The sequence below is a fragment of the Trichomonas vaginalis genome, chromosome II, assembly GCF_026262505.1.
Source record: "Trichomonas vaginalis G3 chromosome II, whole genome shotgun sequence".
Taxonomy (NCBI): domain Eukaryota; phylum Parabasalia; order Trichomonadida; family Trichomonadidae; genus Trichomonas; species Trichomonas vaginalis.
This window is the reverse complement of record NC_067204.1, coordinates 24,443,790-24,464,919: the sequence shown is the minus strand read 5'-3', so window position 1 is coordinate 24,464,919 and position 21,130 is coordinate 24,443,790. Positions and strand designations below refer to the sequence as shown.

Genomic DNA, 21,130 nt, shown 5'->3' with positions numbered 1-21,130 from the left:
ACATGTGATTGTTGTTTCATAATGCAACTTTTTTTAGAATCATTTCTGATTCTTCATAAAGTTGATCAAAGACAGTCATTATTATAGAATGATTGTCTTTGTTCGCAATAATCACGTGTTATTCATGTATATACACGTGATTATTGCAGATAATGCAACTTTTTTTAGAATCATTTCTGATTCTTCATAAAGTGAATCAAAGACAGTCATTATTATAGAATGGTTGTCTTTGTGTGCAACATTCACTTGTGTTGACAACAATAACATGTGATTGTTGTTTCATAATGCAACTTTTTTTAGAATCATTTCTGATTCTTCATAAAGTTGGATCAAAGACAGTCATTATTATAGAATGGTTGTCTTTGTGTGCAACATTCACTTGTGTTGACAACAATAACATGTGATTGTTGTTCATAATGCAACTTTTTTTAGAATCATTTCTGATTCTTCATAAAGTTGGATCAAAGACAGTCATTATTATAGAATGATTGTCTTTGTTCGCAATAATCACGTGTTATTCATGTATATACACGTGATTATTGCAGATAATGCAACTTTTTTTAGAATCATTTCTGATTCTTCATAAAGTGGAATCAAAGACAGTCATTATTATAGAATGGTTGTCTTTGTGTGCAACATTCACTTGTATCGACAACAATAACATGTGATTGTTGTTCATAATGCAACTTTTTTTAGAATCATTTCTGATTCTTCATAAAGTTGAATCAAAGACAGTCATTGATAGACAATTGTTATTATTCTCTATGTGTCATTCCAGGAGACATTGTCTATGCAAGTCTCCCAGAATGACACATTCATCTACAATCTTCTTCTGATTGTGTGACTTTGAAACACATAATAGCATATTATGCTTTTATTGTTCTCTATGTGTCATTCCAGGAGACATTGTCTATGCAAGTCTCCCAGAATGACACATTCATCTACAATCTTCTTCTGATTGTGTGACTTTGAAACACATAATAGCATATTATGCTTTTATTGTTCTCTATGTGTCATTCCAGGAGACATTGTCTATGCAAGTCTCCCAGAATGACACATATCTATTTAATCATCATTTCATTGTTTAATTTTGACTCATATTTATTAAATCTCTCTTTTTAACTTATTCATTTCTCATTCCCTTCAAAATCCTATCATAAAACCTCCTTTAAAGCAACTTTTTCTTCTCTTTTTACTTTTAATTTCTGAGATTCAAATTTTTTTCTATTTTCTTCAGTTTTCTTTTATAAAACTCATATATCCATTCATACTAATTCTTAATATACTATATTACATTGAGATTTCATCTTTTTTTCATATTTCGAATTAAATCAGCTATATCAACCTAATATCCGGACCTGTCAATATTCAAATATTATTGGCCACATGTATCTGAGCATTTACACAGATTTTACCCACGTTTTGCGAAAAAAACAAAATGATAGAGTGGGTCATAAGGATCAGTTTTGCTATAGCTTGTACGGATTGAAACTCAATATTCATTCGGGAAAAGACGTTTCAAAATTTTGTAAAGTATTCAAATTTGCAGCTTTGTTCGATTTGAAAGTTGAAATTTGAAGCGAAATGACTGCATGAATATGTTCTTCATATTGAATCTAAGCATTTCTTAGAATTTGGAGTTTCTCTTAAAAGTTTTTTCGGTTGAAAAATTAAAAATAAAACAAAAGAATTTTTTTCCGATTTTTTAAACGCATCTTAATTTTTAACGGACGACAGAGTATTTGATCAAAGTCCAATATGGCTATCACACTATATTATAGTAGGTTTGTATGGTAAACAATAAAATTTTGAATTTAATGACTTCATAAAGATTTGATAAGATAATTTTTGTGTAAACAAGTATTTAATATGAAAAAATTAAATTTCATTATCAACACTTAAATTCTGTTATGAATGTAAAGGACAATTATTGAGAAAACATAGATTAGACTAATTATCGAATGTTTGTGAAGAATAAGTGTTTCAGTAGGTTGGACATCGATAGATATAATGAGTAGAAAATGATAATACGATAAAATTAAGATTTGTGATGAGATTTCATAGAGCTAAAGAATATTTGATAAGTTGGGGACATACGGGAAGACTTGCATAGACAATACCTCCCGGAATGGAACATAGAGAACAATAACAGTGCACTGTTGCACTTTGTAGACAAAAGTCACACAATCAGAAGAAGATTGTGGAAGAATGTGTCATTCTGGGAGACTTGCATAGACAATGTCTCCTGGAATGACACATAGAGAACAATAAAAGCATAATATGCTATTATGTGTTTCAAAGTCACACAATCAGAAGAAGATTGTAGATGAATGTGTCATTCTGGGAGACTTGCATAGACAATGTCTCCTGGAATGACACATAGAGAACAATAAAAGCATAATATGCTATTATGTGTTTCAAAGTCACACAATCAGAAGAAGATTGTAGATGAATGTGTCATTCTGGGAGACTTGCATAGACAATGTCTCCTGGAATGACACATAGAGAATAATAACAATTGTCTATCAATGACTGTCTTTGATTCAACTTTATGAAGAATCAGAAATGATTCTAAAAAAAGTTGCATTATGAACAACAATCACATGTTATTGTTGTCGATACAAGTGAATGTTGCACACAAAGACAACCATTCTATAATAATGACTGTCTTTGATTCCACTTTATGAAGAATCAGAAATGATTCTAAAAAAAGTTGCATTATCTGCAATAATCACGTGTATATACATGAATAACACGTGATTATTGCGAACAAAGACAATCATTCTATAATAATGACTGTCTTTGATTCAACTTTATGAAGAATCAGAAATGATTCTAAAAAAGTTGCATTATCTGCAATAATCACGTGTATATACATGAATAACACGTGATTATTGCGAACAAAGACAATCATTCTATAATAATGACTGTCTTTGATCCAACTTTATGAAGAATCAGAAATGATTCTAAAAAAAGTTGCATTATGAACAACAATCACATGTTATTGTTGTCGATACAAGTGAATGTTGCACACAAAGACAACCATTCTATAATAATGACTGTCTTTGATTCAACTTTATGAAGAATCAGAAATGATTCTAAAAAAAGTTGCATTATCTGCAATAATCACGTGTATATACATGAATAACACGTGATTATTGCGAACAAAGACAATCATTCTATAATAATGACTGTCTTTGATTCAACTTTATGAAGAATCAGAAATGATTCTAAAAAAGTTGCATTATCTGCAACAATCACGTGTATATACATGAATAACACGTGATTATTGCGAACAAAGACAATCATTCTATAATAATGACTGTCTTTGATCAACTTTATGAAGAATCAGAAATGATTCTAAAAAAAGTTGCATTATGAACAACAATCACATGTTATTGTTGTCGATACAAGTGAATGTTGCACACAAAGACAACCATTCTATAATAATGACTGTCTTTGATTCAACTTTATGAAGAATCAGAAATGATTCTAAAAAAAGTTGCATTATCTGCAAACAATCACGTGTATATACATGAATAACACGTGTTATTGCACACAAAGACAACCATTCTATAATAATGACTGTCTTTGATTCAACTTTATGAAGAATCAGAAATGATTCTAAAAAAAGTTGCATTATCTGCAACAATCACGTGTATATACATGAATAACACGTGATTATTGCGAACAAAGACAATCATTCTATAATAATGACTGTCTTTGATTCAACTTTATGAAGAATCAGAAATGATTCTAAAAAAAGTTGCATTATCTGCAACAATCACGTGTATATACATGAATAACACGTGATTATTGCGAACAAAGACAATCATTCTATAATAATGACTGTCTTTTGATCCAACTTTATGAAGAATCAGAAATGATTCTAAAAAAAGTTGCATTATGAACAACAATCACATGTTATTGTATGTCGATACAAGTGAATGTTGCACACAAAGACAACCATTCTATAATAATGACTGTCTTTGATTCAACTTTATGAAGAATCAGAAATGATTCTAAAAAAAGTTGCATTATCTGCAACAATCACGTGTATATACATGAATAACACGTGATTATTGCGAACAAAGACAATCATTCTATAATAATGACTGTCTTTGATTCAACTTTATGAAGAATCAGAAATGATTCTAAAAAAAGTTGCATTATCTGCAATAATCACGTGTATATACATGAATAACACGTGATTATTGCGAACAAAGACAATCATTCTATAATAATGACTGTCTTTGATTCAACTTTATGAAGAATCAGAAATGATTCTAAAAAAGTTGAATTATCTGCAACAATCACGTGTATATACATGAATAACACGTGATTATTGCGAACAAAGACAATCATTCTATAATAATGACTGTCTTTGATTCAACTTTATGAAGAATCAGAAATGATTCTAAAAAAGTTGAATTATCTGCAACAATCACGTGTATATACATGAATAACACGTGATTATTGCGAACAAAGACAATCATTCTATAATAATGACTGTCTTTGATCCAACTTTATGAAGAATCAGAAATGATTCTAAAAAAAGTTGCATTATGAACAACAATCACATGTTATTGTTGTCAACACAAGTGAATGTTGCACACAAACACAACCATTCTATAATAATGACTGTCTTTGATTCCACTTTATGAAGAATCAGAAATGATTCTAAAAAAAGTTGCATTATGAACAACAATCACATGTTATTGTTGTCAATACAAGTGAATGTTGCACACAAACACAACCATTCTATAATAATGACTGTCTTTGATCCAACTTTATGAAGAATCAGAAATGATTCTAAAAAAAGTTGCATTATGAACAACAATCACATGTTATTGTTGTCGATACAAGTGAATGTTGCACACAAAGACAACCATTCTATAATAATGACTGTCTTTGATTCAACTTTATGAAGAATCAGAAATGATTCTAAAAAAAGTTGCATTATGAACAACAATCACATGTTATTGTTGTCAACACAAGTGAATGTTGCACACAAAGACAACCATTCTATAATAATGACTGTCTTTGATTCAACTTTATGAAGAATCAGAAATGATTCTAAAAAAGTTGCATTATGAACAACAATCACATGTTATTGTTGTCAACACAAGTGAATGTTGCACACAAAGACAATCATTCTATAATAATGACTGTCTTTGATCCAACTTTATGAAGAATCAGAAATGATTCTAAAAAAAGTTGCATTATGAACAACAATCACATGTTATTGTTGTCAACAAAGTGAATGTTGCACACAAAGACAACCATTCTATAATAATGACTGTCTTTGATTCAACTTTATGAAGAATCAGAAATGATTCTAAAAAAAGTTGCATTATCTGCAACAATCACGTGTATATACATGAATAACACGTGATTATTGCACACAAAGACAATCATTCTATAATAATGACTGTCTTTGATTCAACTTTATGAAGAATCAGAAATGATTCTAAAAAAAGTTGCATTATCTGCAACAATCACGTGTATATACATGAATAACACGTGATTATTGCACACAAAGACAACCATTCTATAATAATGACTGTCTTTGATTCAACTTTATGAAGAATCAGAAATGATTCTAAAAAAAGTTGCATTATCTGCAACAATCACGTGTATATACATGAATAACACGTGATTATTGCGAACAAAGACAATCATTCTATAATAATGACTGTCTTTGATTCAACTTTATGAAGAATCAGAAATGATTCTAAAAAAGTTGCATTATGAACAACAATCACATGTTATTGTTGTCGATACAAGTGAATGTTGCACACAAACACAATCATTCTATAATAATGACTGTCTTTGATCCAACTTTATGAAGAATCAGAAATGATTCTAAAAAAAGTTGCATTATGAACAACAATCACATGTTATTGTTGTCAACACAAGTGAATGTTGCACACAAAGACAATCATTCTATAATAATGACTGTCTTTGATTCAACTTTATGAAGAATCAGAAATGATTCTAAAAAAAGTTGCATTATCTGCAACAATCACGTGTATATACATGAATAACACGTGATTATTGCACACAAAGACAATCATTCTATAATAATGACTGTCTTTGATTCAACTTTATGAAGAATCAGAAATGATTCTAAAAAAGTTGAATTATCTGCAACAATCACGTGTATATACATGAATAACACGTGATTATTGCGAACAAAGACAATCATTCTATAATAATGACTGTCTTTGATCCAACTTTATGAAGAATCAGAAATGATTCTAAAAAAAGTTGCATTATGAACAACAATCACATGTTATTGTTGTCAACACAAGTGAATGTTGCACACAAAGACAACCATTCTATAATAATGACTGTCTTTGATTCAACTTTATGAAGAATCAGAAATGATTCTAAAAAAAGTTGCATTATCTGCAACAATCACGTGTATATACATGAATAACACGTGATTATTGCACACAAAGACAATCATTCTATAATAATGACTGTCTTTGATTCAACTTTATGAAGAATCAGAAATGATTCTAAAAAAAGTTGCATTATCTGCAACAATCACGTGTATATACATGAATAACACGTGATTATTGCACACAAAGACAACCATTCTATAATAATGACTGTCTTTGATTCAACTTTATGAAGAATCAGAAATGATTCTAAAAAAAGTTGCATTATCTGCAACAATCACGTGTATATACATGAATAACACGTGATTATTGCGAACAAAGACAATCATTCTATAATAATGACTGTCTTTGATTCAACTTTATGAAGAATCAGAAATGATTCTAAAAAAGTTGCATTATGAACAACAATCACATGTTATTGTTGTCGATACAAGTGAATGTTGCACACAAAGACAACCATTCTATAATAATGACTGTCTTTGATTCAACTTTATGAAGAATCAGAAATGATTCTAAAAAAAGTTGCATTATCTGCAACAATCACGTGTATATACATGAATAACACGTGATTATTGCACACAAAGACAACCATTCTATAATAATGACTGTCTTTGATTCAACTTTATGAAGAATCAGAAATGATTCTAAAAAAAGTTGCATTATCTGCAATAATCACGTGTATATACATGAATAACACGTGATTATTGCGAACAAAGACAATCATTCTATAATAATGACTGTCTTTGATTCAACTTTATGAAGAATCAGAAATGATTCTAAAAAAAGTTGCATTATCTGCAACAATCACGTGTATATACATGAATAACACGTGATTATTGCGAACAAAGACAATCATTCTATAATAATGACTGTCTTTGATCCAACTTTATGAAGAATCAGAAATGATTCTAAAAAAAGTTGCATTATGAACAACAATCACATGTTATTGTTGTCGATACAAGTGAATGTTGCACACAAAGACAACCATTCTATAATAATGACTGTCTTTGATTCCACTTTATGAAGAATCAGAAATGATTCTAAAAAAAGTTGCATTATCTGCAACAATCACATGTTATTGTTGTCAACACAAGTGAATGTTGCACACAAAGACAACCATTCTATAATAATGACTGTCTTTGATTCAACTTTATGAAGAATCAGAAATGATTCTAAAAAAAGTTGCATTATCTGCAATAATCACGTGTATATACATGAATAACAGTGATTATTGCGAACAAAGACAATCATTCTATAATAATGACTGTCTTTGATTCAACTTTATGAAGAATCAGAAATGATTCTAAAAAAGTTGCATTATCTGCAACAATCACGTGTATATACATGAATAACACGTGATTATTGCGAACAAAGACAATCATTCTATAATAATGACTGTCTTTGATCCAACTTTATGAAGAATCAGAAATGATTCTAAAAAAAGTTGCATTATGAACAACAATCACATGTTATTGTTGTCGATACAAGTGAATGTTGCACACAAAGACAACCATTCTATAATAATGACTGTCTTTGATTCAACTTTATGAAGAATCAGAAATGATTCTAAAAAAAGTTGCATTATGAACAACAATCACATGTTATTGTTGTCAACACAGTGAATGTTGCACACAAACACAACCATTCTATAATAATGACTGTCTTTGATTCACTTTATGAAGAATCAGAAATGATTCTAAAAAAAGTTGCATTATGAACAACAATCACATGTTATTGTTGTCAATACAAGTGATTGTTGCACACAAACACAATCATTCTATAATAATGACTGTCTTTGATTCAACTTTATGAAGAATCAGAAATGATTCTAAAAAAAGTTGCATTATGAACAACAATCACATGTTATTGTTGTCAACACAAGTGAATTGCACACAAAGACAATCATTCTATAATAATGACTGTCTTTGATTCAACTTTATGAAGAATCAGAAATGATTCTAAAAAAAGTTGCATTATCTGCAACAATCACGTGTATATACATGAATAACACGTGATTATTGCACACAAAGACAATCATTCTATAATAATGACTGTCTTTGATTCAACTTTATGAAGAATCAGAAATGATTCTAAAAAAGTTGCATTATCTGCAACAATCACGTGTATATACATGAATAACACGTGATTATTGCGAACAAAGACAATCATTCTATAATAATGACTGTCTTTGATCCAACTTTATGAAGAATCAGAAATGATTCTAAAAAAAGTTGCATTATGAACAACAATCACATGTTATTGTTGTCGATACAAGTGAATGTTGCACACAAAGACAACCATTCTATAATAATGACTGTCTTTGATTCAACTTTATGAAGAATCAGAAATGATTCTAAAAAAAGTTGCATTATGAACAACAATCACATGTTATTGTTGTCAATACAAGTGAATGTTGCACAAAACACAATCATTCTATAATAATGACTGTCTTTGATTCAACTTTATGAAGAATCAGAAATGATTCTAAAAAAAGTTGCATTATGAACAACAATCACATGTTATTGTTGTCAACACAAGTGAATGTTGCACACAAAGACAATCATTCTATAATAATGACTGTCTTTGATTCAACTTTATGAAGAATCAGAAATGATTCTAAAAAAAGTTGCATTATCTGCAACAATCACGTGTATATACATGAATAACACGTGATTATTGCACACAAAGACAATCATTCTATAATAATGACTGTCTTTGATTCAACTTTATGAAGAATCAGAAATGATTCTAAAAAAAGTTGCATTATCTGCAACAATCACGTGTATATACATGAATAACACGTGATTATTGCGAACAAAGACAATCATTCTATAATAATGACTGTCTTTGATCCAACTTTATGAAGAATCAGAAATGATTCTAAAAAAAGTTGCATTATGAACAACAATCACATGTTATTGTTGTCAACACAAGTGAATGTTGCACACAAGACAACCATTCTATAATAATGACTGTCTTTGATTCAACTTTATGAAGAATCAGAAATGATTCTAAAAAAAGTTGCATTATCTGCAACAATCACGTGTATATACATGAATAACACGTGATTATTGCACACAAAGACAACCATTCTATAATAATGACTGTCTTTGATTCAACTTTATGAAGAATCAGAAATGATTCTAAAAAAGTTGAATTATCTGCAACAATCACGTGTATATACATGAATAACACGTGATTATTGCGAACACAAAGACAATCATTCTATAATAATGACTGTCTTTGATTCAACTTTATGAAGAATCAGAAATGATTCTAAAAAAGTTGCATTATCTGCAATAATCACGTGTATATACATGAATAACACGTGATTATTGCACACAAAGACAACCATTCTATAATAATGACTGTCTTTGATTCAACTTTATGAAGAATCAGAAATGATTCTAAAAAAAGTTGCATTATCTGCAATAATCACGTGTATATACATGAATAACACGTGATTATTGCGAACAAAGACAATCATTCTATAATAATGACTGTCTTTGATCCAACTTTATGAAGAATCAGAAATGATTCTAAAAAAAGTTGCATTATGAACAACAATCACATGTTATTGTTGTCGATACAAGTGAATGTTGCACACAAAGACAACCATTCTATAATAATGACTGTCTTTGATTCAACTTTATGAAGAATCAGAAATGATTCTAAAAAAAGTTGCATTATCTGCAACAATCACGTGTATATACATGAATAACACGTGATTATTGCACACAAAGACAATCATTCTATAATAATGACTGTCTTTGATTCAACTTTATGAAGAATCAGAAATGATTCTAAAAAAGTTGCATTATCTGCAACAATCACGTGTATATACATGAATAACACGTGATTATTGCGAACAAAGACAATCATTCTATAATAATGACTGTCTTTGATCCAACTTTATGAAGAATCAGAAATGATTCTAAAAAAAGTTGCATTATGAACAACAATCACATGTTATTGTTGTCAACACAAGTGAATGTTGCACACAAAGACAACCATTCTATAATAATGACTGTCTTTGATTCAACTTTATGAAGAATCAGAAATGATTCTAAAAAAAGTTGCATTATGAACAACAATCACATGTTATTGTTGTCAACACAAGTGAATGTTGCACACAAACACAACCATTCTATAATAATGACTGTCTTTGATTCCACTTTATGAAGAATCAGAAATGATTCTAAAAAAAGTTGCATTATGAACAACAATCACATGTTATTGTTGTCAATACAAGTGAATGTTGCACACAAACACAATCATTCTATAATAATGACTGTCTTTGATCCAACTTTATGAAGAATCAGAAATGATTCTAAAAAAAGTTGCATTATGAACAACAATCACATGTTATTGTTGTCAACACAAGTGAATGTTGCACACAAAGACAATCATTCTATAATAATGACTGTCTTTGATTCAACTTTATGAAGAATCAGAAATGATTCTAAAAAAAGTTGCATTATCTGCAACAATCACGTGTATATACATGAATAACACGTGATTATTGCACACAAAGACAACCATTCTATAATAATGACTGTCTTTGATTCAACTTTATGAAGAATCAGAAATGATTCTAAAAAAAGTTGCATTATCTGCAACAATCACGTGTATATACATGAATAACACGTGATTATTGCGAACAAAGACAACCATTCTATAATAATGACTGTCTTTGATTCAACTTTATGAAGAATCAGAAATGATTCTAAAAAAAGTTGCATTATCTGCAACAATCACGTGTATATACATGAATAACACGTGATTATTGCGAACAAAGACAATCATTCTATAATAATGACTGTCTTTGATTCAACTTTATGAAGAATCAGAAATGATTCTAAAAAAGTTGCATTATCTGCAACAATCACGTGTATATACATGAATAACACGTGATTATTGCGAACAAAGACAATCATTCTATAATAATGACTGTCTTTGATCAACTTTATGAAGAATCAGAAATGATTCTAAAAAAAGTTGCATTATGAACAACAATCACATGTTATTGTTGTCAACACAAGTGAATGTTGCACACAAAGACAACCATTCTATAATAATGACTGTCTTTGATCCAACTTTATGAAGAATCAGAAATGATTCTAAAAAAAGTTGCATTATGAACAACAATCACATGTTATTGTTGTCAACACAAGTGAATGTTGCACACAAAGACAACCATTCTATAATAATGACTGTCTTTGATTCAACTTTATGAAGAATCAGAAATGATTCTAAAAAAAGTTGCATTATGAACAACAATCACATGTTATTGTTGTCAACACAAGTGAATGTTGCACACAAACACAACCATTCTATAATAATGACTGTCTTTGATTCCAACTTTATGAAGAATCAGAAATGATTCTAAAAAAAGTTGCATTATGAACAACAATCACATGTTATTGTTGTCAATACAAGTGAATGTTGCACACAAACACAATCATTCTATAATAATGACTGTCTTTGATCCAACTTTATGAAGAATCAGAAATGATTCTAAAAAAAGTTGCATTATGAACAACAATCACATGTTATTGTTGTCAACACAAGTGAATGTTGCACACAAAGACAATCATTCTATAATAATGACTGTCTTTGATTCAACTTTATGAAGAATCAGAAATGATTCTAAAAAAAGTTGCATTATCTGCAACAATCACGTGTATATACATGAATAACACGTGATTATTGCACACAAAGACAACCATTCTATAATAATGACTGTCTTTGATTCAACTTTATGAAGAATCAGAAATGATTCTAAAAAAAGTTGCATTATCTGCAACAATCACGTGTATATACATGAATAACACGTGATTATTGCGAACAAAGACAACCATTCTATAATAATGACTGTCTTTGATTCAACTTTATGAAGAATCAGAAATGATTCTAAAAAAAGTTGCATTATCTGCAACAATCACGTGTATATACATGAATAACACGTGATTATTGCGAACAAAGACAATCATTCTATAATAATGACTGTCTTTGATTCAACTTTATGAAGAATCAGAAATGATTCTAAAAAAAGTTGCATTATCTGCAACAATCACGTGTATATACATGAATAACACGTGATTATTGCGAACAAAGACAATCATTCTATAATAATGACTGTCTTTGATTCAACTTTATGAAGAATCAGAAATGATTCTAAAAAAGTTGCATTATCTGCAACAATCACGTGTATATACATGAATAACACGTGATTATTGCGAACAAAGACAATCATTCTATAATAATGACTGTCTTTGATTCAACTTTATGAAGAATCAGAAATGATTCTAAAAAAAGTTGCATTATCTGCAACAATCACGTGTATATACATGAATAACACGTGATTATTGCGAACAAAGACAACCATTCTATAATAATGACTGTCTTTGATTCAACTTTATGAAGAATCAGAAATGATTCTAAAAAAAGTTGCATTATGAACAACAATCACATGTTATTGTTGTCAACACAAGTGAATGTTGCACACAAAGACAATCATTCTATAATAATGACTGTCTTTGATCCAACTTTATGAAGAATCAGAAATGATTCTAAAAAAGTTGAATTATCTGCAACAATCACGTGTATATACATGAATAACACGTGATTATTGCGAACAAAGACAATCATTCTATAATAATGACTGTCTTTGATTCAACTTTATGAAGTATCACTCAAATTGTTATAATATGACGAAGATCTCGACAAATAATGACTATCACAATCCCTCTCACTTCTCATTTTCAAATATTGACGATATATCAATTTCATTTTGTTAATCTTTTCAAAAATCAGTGTTAATTGTGCCCATGTGAGTCAAATGCTGATCATATGATACGTCTAATATGTTTGTCTAATAAAATCTTAAATGTTGACGAAACATTAATTTGATTTCTTTAATCTTGACCGACATCCATCAATATTTCATTTTAACCTCAATTCTCTTATACTACCGTATTGATATCTATTATTTGACTCTATTTTTTTTTATTCAATATCTGTCATTCTACAAACTTTTCTTTATTTTATTAAGTACATCTAACATTCGATTTCTACATTGTATTCTTCATACTTTCAGCCATCATCTTTTTATTTAAAATTAATTTGTTCTCATTTTTAATTAATTCAGCTTCATTTTCTTTAACCACTCTTTAATATAACATTTTCCATACCTAAATGTTAAGTCATTTCCATCGTTAAATCTGACATTTTATCCAACTTTGTCTAACTTAGCAAGCTGTACTGAACTAATTTCTTTGGTTCAAAGCTTAAAAACTGCTGATAGACAAATTGTTTTTCTTAATAATTGTGGATTACCTGTTACGACTATAGCAAAATTAACTAACACAGGTACTAAACATGTAAACGAAACAATTCAATATTGGAATGAAAATAATACATATCCTCCTGAAAAAAGAGGGGTCCCAAACCAGTTCTAAATGCTGAAAGTTTGACAAATATTTTAAAAGTCACAACGAAAATTAAAAAAGTCACACGACAGGCAATACAAATCAACTTAATTAAGGAATTTAGATTGGCTATATCATTAACAAAAATTGGAGAAGCATTACATTTATTAAGATATGATTATGGACTCCTCCCAAAGCTACCTAAATTATCCAAACAACAAAAAGCGCGTAGAGTAGATTTTTGTGCATGCTTGTTGAAAAATTGGGATGATAACTGGGTTTTTTATCCAAGTGATGAATTTCGTTGTCAAGAATTACCAAATCACATGAAACAATGGTTTGATCAAGATGACCCCGAATATTTAGAGACAAAAAAATATAATCTATCAGCTATGATATGGGCCTGTATTTCCAAGGATTATAAATCCAAATTGTTTTTTTGTTCTAATGCAATGAATCAATATGAATATATCAAAATATTAGAAGATAATGGTGTGTTGGAAGAAATTGAAAACAGAACAAAAGAAGGAGAAATTCCAATTTTGATTCAAGATTCAGCAACCATTCACGTTACTGAATATGCATATAACTTTATAAGAAAGCATATTGGTGTTATTTTGAAATGGCCAAGCAATTCACCTGATCTGAACGTTATTAAAAAATTTTATTTGATTCAATTCTTGAACGAGAAATTAAAGATTTATCAGATCTCCAAAAAAGGATCGTAACAATTTGGAATCAGCATATTACACTCGATTTTATTAATAGCATTTACAAATCATTTAAAAAACGCCTGGCGGTTGTATGGGCAAATGACGGTGAATGTTATACAAAAATCAAGCAAGAAAAGAAATATACAGAAGATGATATTAACAAAATTATTGCCAGAATCCCAGATTGTCCAGACCCTTTTGAATCTCAAGTATTTGCAACCACTTTATCCGAATTTGAGTTTGCAAACTTTGACAATCGAATAAGAGAATTAGAGAGAAGAATTATTTGGGATGCCAATACCCGTGTAAAGTTAATTCATAGTTATGCTCTGAATAACGGAAATTGGACCGAAATTGCTAAAGATTTTGATACCATGCACATTGAAGAATTAAAGAGAGTAAAAAATTCAATCGGAAAAAAAGAATTTCAAAAGTTATTACTGAAATACAATGGTAATAAAAAGATCGAGAAAATGAAAATACGATATGAAAATGATGAGTCAAGTGAAAGTGGATTAGAAGATAATGATATAAAAGGATCTGCTCTATCCCAAGAAGAATATGATGATCTTTTATCAAAACTTCAAAAAAATGAAGAATGGCTCAAATTTGTGAATTCTCAAAACCAAAAAAAACCTTCAAAACGCAAAAGGAAAATTAAAGACAGCACATATAAGCCGGATGTCAAAACTTGCTATCACAGTGCTGCTGCAAAACAAGAATTTCCAATTCACGAAGATAAAATAGGAATGTCAGATTTTCCAATTGTTTGTGATTATACTAAAACGAATCAAGTAAAAAAACCAAAAACCACTGCAGCTGTCATCAAATATCAAACACGGCAGGATCATTTTGCTTTGACTAGAAATTCTCAACAAGTATTTAATTCTGCTTTAATTCAACAATTTCATATTCAGAACCTTTTAAATTTCAGTAATTTTATACTATATGATAAAAAGTCAATTAATTACGATTCTGTATTTGTCATTAGAAATGTACTGAATCTTTTAAATCAAGAATCGAAGAATCTTATTGGATTACAAAAACAATTTTTGGAGAATTTTAGTAAATATGATGCATATGCAAATTTAATGAGTTCATCAAATAAGAAATCTTCAAATCACAAACAAAGTACACATGATAAGCAGATCGCTTCTGACGTTTCAGCTATTACTCTTCCTGCTCCTGCAACGTTATCTCAAGAAAACAGTATTCAGACAAATTCTATAGGAACGATTTTTGGCGAAGTTGACGAAGGCCCAGTACCATGTGGCATTAACGAAAATGATGATTCTTTGCTTGAAAAAATTTTGCCAAATGATAATGAATCATACAGAAATCAGTCAGATTCTTTAGGCATGATATTTGGCGAAGTTGATGAAGGTCCTGTACCATGTGGCATTAACGAAAATGATAATAAGATCATTGAATCACATGTTAAAGATCAAATTCTTTTGAAAGCTGATGTTCAATCATCAATAATGGATAACCCAATTTTATTTGGAAACACCCAATGCCTTAAAGACAATAAAGGTAGAAAATTCATTAATTTGAATTTACGATTAAATGAAACACAACTTGCTTCGTTAATTGTTCAACCGGATACTAATGAAACTGATATTTTGAAACAAGAAATTGAGCTGAAAACACAATCATTCTTACCTCAATTGTTTGTATACATGGATCCTACTGAGAAAAAACAGCATGATTCTGACAATGAAATGCTTTTAGTAACATTTTCAACAGAAATCCACAAGTATATTGCAGCATTCAAAGCAAGTATACCTGAGGATAAGCATAATACGCGTGCATACAAGCTTATTTCAGAAATTGAAGCAGTTATTAATCGAGATTTCAAAGATGTATATGATATTAAAAATCTCTTGATAACATATTATAACACTAAAAGTCATTCTGCAATAACTCGCATGAGTAATCCAGAAGAATTTATGCAAAGAAGCGATAAACTGTTCAATGAAGATTTACACATGCAATTCTTTGATCCTCTTTTCAAAGCATTAGATTATTCGTATTTTATCGCAATTAATTCTTCCTGCAAAAATATCGCCTGCAAGAAAACTCCTCCTTACTTAGTTATTGATGTTGATTGTTTAAGGATAGATTTGTATAGATTTTGGAGAATTGAAGGCTCACCATATGAATATAGAATTAGCGCGATTGTTGCTCATTCGACAAATCATTTTTATATTTACATTTGCACAGATCATTATCATCCTTTCACATGCAAATGGATATTAATTGATGCTGATAAATATTATACACTAACATTTGATGAAATAGCAATTATTATAAATAATCGTAAATGTCCTTTATCAGGTCATGATCAAGCAATGCATGGTCAAGTTGGAATGCTGTTTTATAAAAGAATTTTAAATACTGAATTTCTTCAATTTAATGGATTGAAATCATGTGTATACCTTAATAGATTTTTGCCAAAGCTGACAAGTATCATTAATGCTTATCATCCAAATCCTTCAGAAATCTGCCTCTATTTAATGCACATCCTCGAACAAGATGATATAATATATTTAATAGGAAAGATCAAATCAAGTGCTAACAATCAATATTCTACAATTGTTATATCAGTGAAAAATCAAGTTTATAAACTGGATTTTATTCCAAAGTCTAAATTTGATGAATGTGCTCAAGAAATTAGAGATTTAGCAGGGCAAAATCTATCAAATTTGGAACTAAAATCCAAAAAGAACCCTTTTAAATTATTCTCGCAGAATGATATGTTAGAAGTTATATCAGTTGAATTAACAAATAATACAAATCAAAATTTTCTTGCTTCTGGAAACCATTATTCCGCAGTTATTGGAAGAAGTCAAACATTATATGACAATTTTTATAAGCAGCATCATTTGTCAACAGCAAAATGGGTAAAAATCAAAGCGAATGGGCAGCTTGAAGTCGACTTACATAATATGAGTTCTCAGGATATTTTTGAGCCTCTAGATATAGATGAAACTCCAACATTTACTATTGCAACTTTTGTTGTTTCTTTTACCAATGAAGGAGAAGCTTTAATGATTACCCTCTCGGTACAAAAAGGATACAATATTATAAGTAATATTTACGATACATGCGAAACTATAACATATGCAGTTTCCAGTAAAAATATTCAAATGCCTAATTTATATATAGATAATTCCGAGAAAAAAAATGCTCAGTCGATTTTTAGAAGATTTCATTAAGCACAGACCTGATTTTATATTCGGATATAATTGCATTATTAGTGATTTTGTAGGATTAATCAATAGAATTGCCTTTCATGAAATTAATTTACTTGATCATATTGGTTTCATTCAAAGAAGTTGGGGCGAAATTCATTCTCCAATAAATCGAGCAGAAGTGAAGGATGTATTTGGATGTATAATTCCAGTGTATTTAATCGACATTCTTGACAACTATTTTTATATGCACACATGTACTTTAACTGAAATACTTACTGAATTAAGTAATGATCAAATTCCTTCTTTGAATTCATATTTTGAATATATTAATGAAATTAAGCATGATATTACCCTTTTATATCAAAGCAGCCAATTCTTAGCAACCAGTCAAAACTTAATTATAAAAAAATATAGAATTCTTCATTTTACCAACGAAATTTCAAAAATTACAGGTTTAACATGGTGTGATATTCTATCTGCCAATATTTTTAATCTCGGGAACTCATTTGTTGCAAATAATATGTATGAAGAGGATTCGATTATTCCTGATATAAACTCAAAATCAAAAAATATTCTTGAATATAATATATTCATTGAAAGAAATGAGTTTATAAGCTGGAATCATAACAGATCTTTTATTAAAGTTCCATACTCCTTACCCTATCTCGAGATTTTATGTCGTTGCCTGAACAACAATGTATCTTTGGTTCCTGAGTGTCTCAATAAATTAATTGAGATTCATCAAGAAATAAGTTCGCAATATCACCAGCTTTGGCAAAAAATATCTCTCTAATAGGGTCTGAAAATGACCAAAAAGAAAAGGATCAAAACATAGTTGACAAAAAGGAGATTTTGAGGTTGATCAAATCAAAAAAAGTTCAATTAAAAGCATATAATACAATTGCTGGAATAATCTGCATGCATTTACTCAATAATTGTTCAGATAACTATATTCATTCTATATCTCAATTAATGCAAGATGAATTTGGGAGAATTGATTTTATCATTCAAAGATCGTTACTCGAACATGAACATTGTCTTTTCTTTAAGACTCATCAAGACTTGTTTATTGATAATCCAACAACCTTTAAGCACAAAGATTTTGTTGAAAAATGCAAACTAATTAATGAATCAATTCGAAATAAAACTAATATCCAAATAGATATATTGATGCCATATGAAATTCAAAGATCGACGGATAATTTTATAATTTATACAAAAGAGAGGATTATAATTATCCCGATGATAAAAATATCATATTCATGCGAAAATTGTAACAAATCTCAATCAATGCTTTATGTTGATCTTAGAAAGGATTCAGTTCAATGCGCCTTTTGCAACAAACCGATGGAATCTGGTTTAATCATTGAAAACATTAAAAACCAGATTGATTCAATTGCATCAAAATTTGAAGCAATGATTAAGAGCTTAAAATGCATTCCAAACAATAATGTGAAAGACCAACTAATTAAAAATATCAAACAGCGTTGGTATATTAGGAAAATTCAGCTTATAGATGGATTTCAATTTACCGAATTAAATCACTATGTCGAAGAACGATTTCCTGATAATTTAGAAGCTGATTCGGAATTAGGAGATCATATTTTAAAAAATCCAGATAGTTACGATCTGCCACATTGGCATCGTGTTCATATTATATTCGACGCTTCCGAAGACAAGTTAATAACTTATTTAAAAAGACCCGATACATATCATTAACAATTAATATTATCAGCATTTTTAAATGTACAACATTTCGACATTCTAGCTAGCAATAAAACAATTATTCAGGAGTTTTCAAGATTCTTTTAAGGCTGCACTTACGCCCATCTGACTTTAATTCAAATTTTTGACAACTGGCGTGAAGCGCCATTGAAAATTAACCTTAAACATATGAATTGAAGGCCATGCCATAGGGGCGTAAGTGCACCCTTAACAGATTCATCTATTTAAAACTGATTGGCAAAAATTGATAGCAGCCCTAATTAGTATATATAATAAAGTTTTGATTCCTTGCCGAGTAGATTATTATCAGTCCATGAATACGGGAATTGTAATTTGATTATTTTCGTGCATGATCATGCATGTGATTCTTTTGGATTCGATTTTTTTTATTTTTTTTTATATGAAATACCATGTAAATTGTTTGAATAAATTTATATTGTTTAAAAAAATGAGTGATATTTCAAGATTAACGAAATCAAATTCACATTTCGACAATATTTGACATTCTATGATACATACATCTTGTGTGTACCACAAAGTCAACATGTTACTCACATGAGCGCAATATACACTCATGTCTGTCAACATTGACGAAATCAAATTCATATTTCGTCAATAATTGGCAATGATAAGTGCAATGGATTAAAAGATACTGATTATGTCAACATATGCCTCATATGAGTGCAATATGCATTCATGTCTGTCAATATTGAACAAATCGAATTTTTAATTTGTTACAATTTCCCAATTTATCATTTAATTTCTCTTTTATATCGATAATATCATAAAACTTTCAATTTTCTTTTTTTTACTTCTTTTATTATTTTTTATGCACGTTTAATTTTATAATTATTATTCACACATCTATCTTTTCAATTTTATCATCTCTCCTTTCTTGCATTCAATTTGGACAATACTCATTTCGCTGCTAATGCTTTTAATAAACCAAGCTCTCTTAAGTAACTTGGAATCTTGACTTATTCCCAAATTCCCCAAAACCAAAAACCTTCCTTCAATTTCTTCCAGATATAACTCTATGGCAGCTGTAGTCAAAACAATTTCCAAATCGAAATGACGAAAACCCGAAAAGATTTCATTCGATTTCATCTTATATCTTTAATTCACACATATCGTTTATTTTTTCAAACAAGTTAGCGCAATTAAAATAAAGTTTCCGTACCTGTAGCTTATTACATTTTAAAAAAAATTGAAAATTAAAAAAAAGCAATCGCTTAGTCTAGAAAATGTTCATGCAAACTTAATATCTACGCCATTGTAAATGTCAGTATCCGTTCATTTTGATTTTAACTTCAAATTTATTTTGAAGTCAAGTAATTCTTCTCTTGCACAGCATTTCAAACTTGAAAGTTAGAGCTTGTACTGAATGTAAATCATGCTTATCTTGTTTATTCGAATAAATATTTAAAATTTATAGAGTTAAAAAAGTTAATAATTTCGTCATCGAAAAAGCCGCCAAATTGAGAAGTTTATACCACTTTTTGATAAGACGGCCCTCTCAAATTAAAAATTCTCAATTAAATTCTGACTGTATATTGATATTCCATGTTGATTAATGGATCTATCTTATGTCTTTTACTTTAACATTGGCATTATGTCATTTTATATCTATAAACTTAATAAAAATACATAATTTAATA

General features: G+C 29.3%; 2 protein-coding genes across 2 annotated transcripts, besides 1 other annotated feature; both read left to right on the top strand.

The window, feature by feature from the left end:
• Nucleotides 1–14,924: 14,924 nt before the first annotated feature.
• Nucleotides 14,925–17,768, top strand: TVAGG3_0602440 (uncharacterized protein; the record flags this gene model as incomplete). The annotated part of the gene is made up of 1 exon (XM_001580737.1): nucleotides 14,925–17,768. One exon carries the CDS (start codon nucleotides 14,925–14,927, stop codon nucleotides 17,766–17,768), a length of 2,844 nt encoding a protein of 947 aa, XP_001580787.1.
• A 43-nt stretch (nucleotides 17,769–17,811) lies between these two features.
• Nucleotides 17,812–19,466, top strand: TVAGG3_0602430 (uncharacterized protein; the record flags this gene model as incomplete). The annotated part of the gene is made up of 1 exon (XM_001580736.1): nucleotides 19,038–19,466. The coding sequence occupies one exon, from the start codon at nucleotides 19,038–19,040 to the stop codon at nucleotides 19,464–19,466; it is 429 nt and encodes a 142-aa protein (XP_001580786.1).
• Nucleotides 19,467–19,555: 89 nt separating this feature from the next.
• Nucleotides 19,556–19,682: a mobile genetic element.
• Nucleotides 19,683–21,130: the final 1,448 nt, after the last annotated feature.